We start from the raw sequence: 10874 nt of genomic DNA, 5'->3' as shown, positions 1-10874 counted from the left end.
CCACAGCCCCCATCCCTCAGGGATGGTGAGGTGCTCCTTGAGCAGAGCCTGTGGACCGGGAGGGCCCTGTGGGTAGAGGGGCCAGTGGGCGCCGTCAAGGCTGAGCTCCCAGGCGGTGCCAAGTATGAACCTGACCTGGCTCCGGGCTGTGCGTGATGCCCCTCAGGAGGGACCACTTCTCCCTGGCATTGTACAAGGGTCCTGCATGGCACCAGTGAGCCCCAGTGTGGCCGCCACAGCCTCAGTGCGGTTCCCATCTATACCTGCCGATTATGAGCAAGTCAGGGCCTGGCCACCAGCACATGCTCAGGACACTCTCTTCTCCAAGCTCCATCGGGCCTTGCAATGCAGAGGGATGGGGAGAGATGTTCACTGTGGTCTCACGAAGTATTAATAGTTCAGGTTTCTGCAAAATGGGATCTGTTCTTCCCTCGGGTCAAGTCATGCTGTGTGTCTGAGGGAGTGCGTTGTGCAAGGCGTGGTGAACACAGAACTGCATGGGGACGCTGTGGGCTGTGGCTCAGCAGTTCCTGGGGGCCCACAGCAGGTTGGGAGGCTGGGCAGGGGTCCAGCACTAGCCTCAAATGCTTCCACGCACCATGATACACCACTTGGGCTGAAGCAGTTGGATTGACACTGCTCACCAGGGGAGGAGCCAGACTTTGGGAAGGGAGTCTGCTGCCTGGAGAGACTGGAGCCTCAGAGGGCAGAGGGCGCTTAGTGTGGGGTGGGAGGGATCCTTATTTGGTGCCCATTCCCCCTCCCTCTGGCCCTAGCCACCTCCCAACACCCCATGGGGCCTGCCTGCTGGCCTGCAACCCCTGGAGGAACCACAGCAACTCCGCCCAGCCCCCCACCCACCTCGTGCCCTGGCAGGAAGCCTGAGGGTCATTTTCTGTGGCTCCTCCAAATGCCAGTGGAGCTGTTAGGGGAGGCTGGGCGGACTAGCCCAGGGCCACACGCAGATGAAAGATCCTGTGGGGATGTAAGTGTTGGCTGGAAACCAGGACACAGGCTTTTATTTGGGGTGTATTGCTTCCCAAGGAGTCATCTGGCCACCAGTAAGTTTCAGGGCCGCCTGAGGGCCTCCGACTGAAAGGAAGCCCTGCCCTGAGTGGAATGGGCTGCTCCCCGGGAGGTGAGGGCCCTGTCAGGAAAGCAGAGTCTGAAAGACAGGGGAGCACTTAGGTTTACCGTGTACAGGCTGTCTACATTGAGCGCTGCACGTCCATTAAGAGACGGCACCTCGAAGCCCCGGGTGTGGTCACAGGACGAAAGCACATCGTTTCTAGCCCCTAATTCCCAGACATAGGTGAACACGTAAGAGACGGTGAGGTTTATTTATTTAGCCCTTTATTTATGGCCCATGAGTTCTTTTGTGTCCCTTCTGGTCTGATGTCTGGGCAGGGATGCCAGTTCCCGCTCTTCTGACGCCCTCCATCCCAGATGACGGATAGGACAGTCCGCCTCCCCTGTGAGAGGCCTGTCCCCACACTCAGATGGGACTCCCCTGGGCAGCCAGGAGACACACCAGGCTTGGAGAAAAGACCTCTGAGCCTTGGCGTCCAAGACAGGACACTCCCCTACTCGTTGACCTCTTCCTCGTCATCCTCAAAAGCTTCCTCGCCCTCATCGGCCGTGGCGTCCTGGTACTGCTGGTACTCGGACACCAGGTCGTTCATGTTGCTCTCGGCCTCAGTGAACTCCATCTCGTCCATGCCCTCACCTGTGAACCAGTGCAGGAAGGCCTTGCGCCGGAACATGGCCGAGAACTGCTCCGAGATGCGCTTGAACAGCTCCTGGATGGCCGTGCTGTTGCCGATGAAGGTGGCCGACATCTTCAGGCCCCGGGGTGGGATGTCGCACACGGCCACCTTCACGTTGTTGGGGATCCACTCCACGAAGTAGCTGCTATTCTTGTTCTGGATGGCCAGCATCTGCTCGTCCACTTCCTTCATGGACATGGGGCCCCGGAACACGGCGGCCACAGTCAGGTAGCGGCCGTGGCGCGGGTCACAGGCCGCCATCATGTTCTTGGCATCGAACATCTGCTGGGTGAGCTCAGGGACGGTCAGGGCCCGGTACTGCTGGCTGCCACGGGCAGTGAGTGGGGCGAAGCCAGGCATGAAGAAGTGCAGGCGTGGGAAGGGCACCATGTTCACGGCCAGCTTGCGCAGGTCGGCGTTGAGCTGGCCCGGGAAGCGCAGGGAGGTGGTTACGCCACTCATGGTGGCCGACACCAAGTGGTTGAGGTCCCCGTAGGTGGGGGTGGTCAGTTTCAGGGTGCGGAAGCAGATGTCATACAGCGCTTCATTGTCAATGCAGTAGGTCTCGTCTGTGTTCTCCACCAACTGATGCACGGACAGGGTGGCGTTGTAGGGCTCCACCACTGTGTCCGACACCTTGGGTGAGGGCATCACGCTGAAGGTGTTCATGATGCGGTCAGGGTACTCCTCGCGGATCTTGCTGATGAGGAGGGTCCCCATCCCAGACCCGGTGCCACCGCCCAGGGAGTGGGTCAGCTGGAAGCCCTGCAGGCAGTCGCAGTGCTCACACTCCTTCCGCACCACATCCAGGACAGAGTCTACCAGCTCAGCGCCCTCCGTGTAGTGGCCCTTGGCCCAGTTGTTGCCGGCGCCAGTCTGTCCTGGTGTCAAGCAAGAGAGGGGACGTGATTCAGACAGGGCTACAGGGATTGAGTGAGGGGCCGTCAGTACGGTTAAGACAAGTCATGAAGCGAATAGATAACAGAGTGAGATGTGGGCCCCAGGCCCCCAGCACTACTGGAGCACAGGAGGGTGACCGGCCACTTCAGACAAGGGAAATCTGCCAATTTTAAGATGTACTCACGTTCTGACTTGGTAATTCCATTCTCACTCTTAAAAAGATAATTCTCCCGCAAAGTAAAAGACAAAGGGAACAAAAAGTATAAATTAAGAAACAAACTTCTTTCCCCTATCCTTTGGGCTCTCTTGAATTTTGAACTAGGTACAAATACTTCCTTTTCAAAACAGTAATATGTTCCCTCGTTAATGGGGCCCCTCATTCATCATCATCAGGAACTATATTTTTTCCATTAGTTCATTTATCCAAGTGTGAACATCAAATATTGCCAGATTGAGACAAGGTTTAGCATCCATATTATTCCTTATTCTTTGTTTTTACATATATATCAACAAACACTGAGAAATCTTGTTCACATAAACATGTAAACAGAATTAACTGTACTCTAGCAATTTCGTTCAATTATTTGATCTTCAGAGTTAAACGCCGAAAACTAAATACTGACCTACACCATCAGAAAGTATTTTTAACCACCTTTAAGCCCCAAAGTCAAGTTTCTGGAAAGCAGAATTGGAAACACCTGACTTGCATCAATAACTTTCCTTCTGCAGCAGGAAGATTCCAAAAGGCTTTGCACCAAGATTAACCTGATGTTCTTTCACTGAAAGGCTCTTCATGTGGTCTGGCATACTTTGAAAGGTTGGAAAATTTGAAATCTTAATTCCAACACAATGTTACCAGTATGATTTTTAATGAAGTGTTTCAAATATATTTTTGTCAACGCCTTAGGCTGCAGATTTAGCTCATTCAGATAATGAAAACTATTGGCGATATAGCCTAATTGGCAAGGCAGCCCTGTTACCAGGTGGATAATCCAGACTGCACCTGTGTGGGTGCTCAGTCGCTCAGTCACGTCCAACTCTCCGCAGCCCCATGGGCTGTAGCCCGCCATGTTCCTCTGCCCATGGAATTTTCCAGGCAAGAATACTGAAGTGGGTTGCCATTTCCACCTCTAGGGAATCTTCCCGACCCAGGGATTGAACCCACGTCTCTTGCATCTCCTGCATTTGCAGGGGGATTCTTTACCACTTGCACCACCTGGGAAGCCCAGGTAACACCTACTTTCTGTCAGAAAAACATGCTTTAGTCTTCAACTCAAATCAATATGTTAATATGCATTTTAAGGGACATTAGAGAAACCATTAAGAACTGAATTCTAGAGCACATTGTAAGGTACACTACAAAAAGCAATAAAAAAGTAAATGATAAAAAAAAAGTAAATGATGCACAGACCTATTTAATGACAAGTTAAAAAGATAAGGCACTGCTGTTTCCCGTTCATTGGTAAGAAGGCAGTGTGGAGTGAAGCTGAAAAACCCAGCTGTAGAGGAAGCCAGGAAGGCTCTTTAAGGCAGTATATTTCTTTAGTATGTGGGTATTTCAAATTTGGTTTTGAAAAGAAGAATCATGTATTATAAAAAATGAAAAAATAGATCCATCAGCCTCTTTATCAAAGTTTCCCCACATATGGAACGAAAGAGACTGTGGTGGTCCCTTGGCTGAAGGATGAGGGGGCAGGGTGTTTGGCTACGTCAGGTGGGCTCAGAAATAAGAGGACCTGAGGGGCCCAGGCATTGCTGGCACAGCGCTGTGCACACCTCTCCCCCTTACACCAAAGACATTACCCTGATTTCTGTCTACACCTGCTGGTGGCAACAATTCACCACCATCCCATCCCCACCCCCATGCACTGATGGGGGAAACAGAGCTGGGGGTGGTGACACAGCAGGACGGACCATGGAGACCCTCCTAGCACCATAGCAGAAGGCAGGCACTGGGCACTCGGGGCGGGGCCCACTCAGGACACCCCTCGAACCTACAGTTACCCCTAGGGGCCGGCCTCACACGAGCAAGGAGTCTTAGCTCAAACGTCTTTGGATGTTCCACAGCATTTGTCAGTGCTAAGTTCAGTGGTGCAAAGTGCAATTCTGCAAAACAAGAACCACCAAAATGCTGTGATTCTTCAGTAAGTTTAAGAGGTACTGATTATTAGTGATTAAACATCTAAAAATCCATAAGGACAATGACAGCCTCTAGGAAGACTTGGGCAAAGGATGGGGGGGTGGACGCAAGTGACAAACACGCAGAGTATTCCTCACTATACTTCCCCACTATAGTGGGCAGAGGCACACTAACCTACGGAGATTCAACGCCTCCCATGAAGTTGACGGAGCTCAAGAGCTTGGAAACACAGTGAAGAGGGGAGTCTGGGGCAAGGCCCCCCCGACAGTAGAGCCGCTGGGGGTGTTGGGGGGATGGGCCTCCACAGAGGGCAAGTCGGCAACATGGATCACAGTTGGTCCCATAGGCACAGAAGGCGCAGAATGATGCGTGGACGAGACTCACCAGATGACAGTTTGTAAGAGTGAAGAGAAGAGGGAACCACCTAAATACTGTGAGCAGAGTGACATCACCAAGGCCAGTGAGCCCGGTCTGAGAGGGACAGACTCTGGAGGGCGGCCCGGCCTCCTACAAGGTGTACAGCCCCTGGGACGTGCCTCCCCCAGGAGATGGCTGCATTCTTGCTCACAAACATTGCCTCTCCACAGTGAAACCTGGCTGGGTGCCTTCTTGTATGAGGCTGGAGTACTGTCATGTCCTTCCTAGGCCCCCAAGACTCCGCCACCTCCCCCTGCAAGCCAGCACATGGCTGGGCCAGCTTCCCGCCTGGAGCTGGGTTAGAACTGATGCCCCTTCACAGCTGCCCCGAGGACAAGGACTGAAACCACGTGGAAACCAATGACAGGGGACAGTGGGGACTCAAGGTGACACGTAGCCAAGGTCAGTGGAGCCCCTCGGCCTGGACCCTCTGCTGCCTCCAGGTCACACAGTCCCTTGGTCTCCTGGGTGTTAACAGTGATCAGATGTGAAGTTTTCTCTGCCTTTGACCAAGAGGAGGAAGCTGGAGGCTTCTGAAAATATTTTGCCACTGTCTCATAGCAACAGACGTTCCCAGTTAAATATTTGGGGGTCAGGAGTTGAACGTCTTCTGCAATCAGAGTTTGGGACATTAACCAGCGGCTCCAGATTGTAGAAGCAGTGCCGCAACAATCCCTGAGGCCTCAGAGCCCGCCCCTGGTTCACCTCCAGCTCACACAGGGTGTGGGTTAAGTCTCAGGGCTCCAGGCTCTTTGACTCCCTTCCAGCCCTGAATCTGGGAGAGAAAGTTACATGTACAGAGAAGCCCGAGGTCTGCCTTCCTTTGCTCTGTCCCACAAAACTCTCTCCACTAACAGGCGTAGCTGCCATGCAACCAGCAGTTTGTTAAGAAAAAGGTGTGGCTTTCTAAAGCATAAACTCAAATGCAGAGAAGTTTCATTTTTAAAATTATAGTTACTTCAAGTCAGTGTTTTTTTTGAATCACTTCAAACTATATCTGAATACAGAATGACACTTTTAAAAAAAAATTCACCCACCCTGAAGGCAATGGGGTGAAACTATAGTTTTCACCTACTGTGAATCTGCAGGCAACTCAGACTCTTTTATTAAGTGGATAATGACTTAAAAACAATTGTTGAGCCAACAGCACACACAGTGGGTTCAGACATGCAGGGTCCTCTCAATTCTCCATGGCAAACATGTTATTTTCTTAGTTAAAAATAGTGTCAACTGTTAAAAATCACTCTTAAAGCTATTTTGTATTGGTACAGTCTTCACTCCCCTAATCTGGTAGAATATCTCTTTTAAGGCTGTGAGCACTGCTGTCTGATAACGACTTTCTGCAGTGACATTGGATAGGGCACAGCTAGACGTATTCTAGCTCTGCCCTGTCCAATGTGGTGGCCACCAACCACACTTGGCTACTGAGCACTGGAAATGCGTGGAGTACAACTGAGAAAGTAGACTGATTTTATTTAACTTTAATTAAATTTAAATAGCCACATGTAGCTAATGGTGACCATGTTGGTGGCAGAATCTAGAAGCACCTTTGCTTGAGAACAATTACCAAAAGTCTAGCTTAGGAAAAGATAAAGAATGTAAATGTCCCCACTTGTAGACTATAAAAGTATTGATAATTTAAATTTTTTTTGCCGTAATAAAAGGGGCACCAGAGCCTTTTGTCCTGGTCTATTTGAAATATCAAAGGTGACAAAAACCCTTGAACAAATTACTAGAAGCTTCATCTGTCCCACTGTTTGTGCAGGTTGCCATGGTGATGGGGAAGCAGATGATACCAAGAGGTCTTTTATTCATGAGCATGTACCTTGCTGAATCACCTTTATAACAGGTCACATGGCCTGAGTCCAATCCAAGGGAATCAATTTATGTACCAATAAGATGTCCCAAGACTCTGCCTTGACTCCCCAAAACCATGACTCGAAGGCGATGGAGGCTGGTCACATTAACAGTGCCACTTCATTTCACTTTACATAATTTTCTTTAGGAGTTTGCAGAGGAACAGGTGCTATCATCACGTTCTGGGTGAAGAAAGAGGAAAGGAAGATTTGCCCAAACCTGATAAAACAATTCATATGGTACCTGCTTCTGGAAAGAAAGAACAGCCTATAGACAATGGAACAAGAAACACAGGTATAAACACACTGACGAGCAACATAGGAACCACAGACAAATTATCATCGTCTTTTTATGCTAGTAATTTATGAGAAGGAAAAAGAAGTTAATGTCTAAAATGTTTCAAAATCAAGAATTATTACTAGTAAGCATTTCATTTAGAGAATCAAAGTTTACTTTCCTTCAAGAGGCCGCCTTGATGGGGTTGGCGACTGTTGACTTCCATTCTAAGCTTTTCTATGCCATGTGATGTTTTTAATTTTGCACACAAATCAGCTGGATGTTTAGAAAATAAAAGAGGAAGAAGAAAGCAGGAAAGACGGAACCTACCGAAGATGAAGTTGTCAGGCCGGAAGAGCTGCCCAAAAGGCCCAGACCTCACGCTGTCCATGGTGCCCGGCTCCAAGTCCACCAGGGCGGCCCTGGGCACGTACTTCTGAGCTGAAAGAGAACAGAGCTCACCCATGAGAGTCAGTCTCTGGTTCCTGGGACAACACACTTGCCCAGAGCAAGTCCCACCAGCACAGCCGCCTGCGATGTACAAAGCAGGCTTTCTGAGGGTCACAGAGTCTCAGCCCTGGGGGAGGGGAGCCTCAGAAAACACAATCCACCCTGGACTTGTCCGGGTGAGGAAGCCAGCCCAGGCACAGGGCACAGGAAGTTCCCGGAAAAGGCAGGATGAGAAGTGAGGTCTCCGGACTTCCTGTCGCCTGAATTTCCCAGCCCTCCTTCATGCACAGTTCAACTTTTTAGTTCCACAGAAATAACCCATACATGTGGCAGTGAGCAGCCATGCTGCCAGGACACTTTTGCACCTCTCTCCCTCACACGCATGTGAAGCCACAAGCAGGTCTGTGCACCTGGATCAGGTGTGCCCACAGCTGTTTCCTGGGGAACCGTCTCATTTATGGACAAGTGAGCATGTGCTCATGCCAACTGGCAAGAGAGGCTCCTGTGAGGGTGGGGTCACAAGGACTGCACTGGGAACTGTCCTGCAACTCCTGTTCTGCTACTCACACACTCAGGCTGAAGAGAGAATGTCAGCAGGCTGGCCTGAGGGTGACCAGCAAGTGCCATATACACTGGCCTTTTCTCAGTGCCATCCAGGAATCTCACTGCTTATGCCCTGCTCTTCCAGACCTTTTGTCATAGCTGCTTAATGAATAAAACCCCGTGGTTTATGTGTCCTGCTCTTCCCAGCTCTCCTGTGGATGACCAGCAGTGACTCTAAGGACAGCATGATTATCTCTGAAGCTGGGGACACAGGTGCATGTATTGAGGGGCAGCTCCTGTCACTTCCTGGGTGTTCTTTCAGTATCTTCCTTTTGTGTTTGTTCTGTGAATGTTATGTATCACTTTTACAATAAACATTGTTACAAAAATAAAGTACAGGAGTAACCAGGATACCTATGAAGCTCCCCAGGACAAGGCTGGTACTAAACTAAACTCCGCCAGATAAAGACCCTGCCTGCATGGAGGTCAATCTTCCAGTGGGCATAAAGTCTTTCTGGAGGTCTGCAAAGGGCTAGAACAATCTTTTGAGGTAGTGTTTTTCAAATTTTTAGCCAAAAACCTTCATTAGGAAATAAATTTTAAACCGGAAAAAAAAAAAAAGAGCCGGACATGCCCCACTAAGCTGATTTCACAGCACTAACAGGTCAGGTTCAAGAGCTCAGACCAGGAGAGGTCAAGAGCCTGTTTGAAATCAACCGACGGCGGATTTCCCGCCCCAGAGGGAGCGAGGGAGGAGCCGGGCGCCGGGCTACATCCGGGAGGATTTTTCCAGCGCGAACCACCCACGCGCCGGGGGGCCCGCGGGTGGGGGCAGGGGATGGCAGGGGTCCCACAGGGCGGTGCCGTGGTCCCAGAGAGGGATGGACGGGGTGATGGCGGGGTTCAAGGGGGATAGCGGGGTCCGGTGGGGGGGATGGCTGGGTCCGGGGGGATGGCCGGGGTCCTGGGGGAGATGGCGGGGTCCGGGGGGGAAGGCGGGGTCTGGGGGGGATGGCGGATCGCGCCACTCACACGAGGACTCGTTGTAGTAGACGTTGATTCTCTCCAGTTGGAGCGCAGAGTCACCCACGTAGCCTCCGGCCGGGTCGATGCCATGTTCGTCGCTGATCACTTCCCAAAACTAGCAAAGGGCGAGGAGGGGGACAGACGGTCAGCCCGGGTACCCCAGGGCCGGCCCGGCGGGCGGGGCGCGGGGAGCGGCCGCCAGATTCCAGGCGCGCTTGAGCCGCTCCGGGGCCGGGGGACGGGGAGCCGGGCAGGGTCCCCGTGACGCCCCCTGGGCCGCCCGTGCCCCGCGCGGCCCCGGCCCGAGAGCTTGGCGTGGGGGGCCGCCCACCCACCTTGGTGCCGATCTGGTTCCCGCACTGGCCAGCCTGGATATGCACGATCTCCCTCATGGCCGCTCAGCGCTCGCTGCTCGGACGGCGCGGCGACTGCTGCAAGTGCGCTCGGGTCCCCCACCCGGCTCCAGCCGCCCCTCCCAGGCCCTCCCCCGGCCGCCCGGGCCAAGGGCTGGGCCCGCCCCCTCCCAGGCCGCGCCCCCCTGCCCAGCCATCCGGGCGCCCTGCCCACACCCGGCGTCCCCCCGGCACCCGGTCCGCTTGCTCTTCCCTAACTCCCGAGCCAGACTAGGTCCTCCACTCCCGCCCCCGTACCCCCTCGCCCCTCCGTCCCGCCTCCACTCCGGGCCCCATCCGTGGGTGCGCCTCTATCCGCTCGTCCCCGCCTCTGCTCGCCGTCCCCCGCAGGCCTCCCCGCGCCCCGGGCACCCCGCCCCTGCGCGCCCTCGGGCCGTCCTCCCCGGGCCTCCTCCACCCTGCGCGGTCCCAGAGGGAGAACCGACCAGTGAACAGTGGAGGGACGCCCGCCCGGAGGCCGGGCTGGGACAGAGCGGGTTCCTGGGGCGCCCATCCGAGCGGGCGGGCGGGGAAGCGGACAATCTCCCCGCAGTGCCCCCCCGGTTCGCTACGCTGCCCGGAGGGAGAACGGAGACTCCCCGCGCTTCGGTCTCGTGGAGCCGACTAGGGAGGCGCGCCTGCCCGGAGCCGCCGGCGTCGGTCCCCGGACCGCAAGGTCCACGCGCGCCGCGGGTTCAAACCCAGCCGGTGGAAAGGCCGGGGGACTCGGGAGTGGATCTTTTCGGGGTGACTCTGACCCCTGCGCTCCGACTCAGCCGTGGGCACGAGTCCTTACGTCCCCGGCCTACTGCTTCTCGGTTTTGAAATACCGGCGCCCTTCAGTTCTGACAAGTCCGAACCGTTCGCGATGGAGTCAGGTTACAGTGAACACACGGCTAAACCTGAAAACGCACACACACACACACACACACACACACGCCCTGCACAGCCTAGCAGCCTCTCCCTCCCGAGTCTGGAAGGAAAGCTTCCCCCCTCCCCCACGGTTCCCTCACCTTCCCCGCCCCTGAGTCCCGGCCTTCCTCCGCCTGCAGAGGTGGGGGATGTGAACTCGGGTGTCCCGCCTGGGCACAGGCGCGAAGCTGGAGG

At 53.9% G+C, this 10874-nt stretch overlaps 1 protein-coding gene across 1 annotated transcript; it reads right to left on the bottom strand.

Moving 5' to 3' along the window:
* Positions 1 to 1336: 1336 nt before the first annotated feature.
* Positions 1337 to 9868, bottom strand: TUBB6 (tubulin beta 6 class V). The gene is made up of 4 exons (XM_043889272.1): positions 9711 to 9868; positions 9382 to 9490; positions 7687 to 7797; positions 1337 to 2647 (listed from the first exon to the last, which is right to left on the bottom strand). Exons 1-4 carry the CDS (start codon positions 9765 to 9767, stop codon positions 1584 to 1586), a joined length of 1341 nt encoding a protein of 446 aa, XP_043745207.1. The 5' UTR covers positions 9768 to 9868; the 3' UTR covers positions 1337 to 1583.
* Positions 9869 to 10874: the final 1006 nt, after the last annotated feature.

This window comes from Cervus elaphus, chromosome 27 (assembly GCF_910594005.1).
Source record: "Cervus elaphus chromosome 27, mCerEla1.1, whole genome shotgun sequence".
Lineage (NCBI taxonomy): Eukaryota > Metazoa > Chordata > Mammalia > Artiodactyla > Cervidae > Cervus > Cervus elaphus.
The sequence above is the reverse complement of the archived record's forward strand: the minus strand, read 5'-3'. Positions and strand labels throughout refer to the sequence as shown.

Coding starts and splice junctions, on each gene's coding strand:
- TUBB6 (XM_043889272.1), bottom strand. CDS start 9,767: ATGAGGGAGATCGTGCATATCCAGGCTGGCCAGTGCGGGAACCAGATC. Junction 9,491..9,710: donor GGAACCAGATCGGCACCAAG/GTGGGTGGGCGG, acceptor GCCCTTTGCTAG/TTTTGGGAAGTGATCAGCGA. Junction 2,648..7,686: donor GCCTGACAACTTCATCTTCG/GTAGGTTCCGTC, acceptor GCTTGACACCAG/GACAGACTGGCGCCGGCAAC.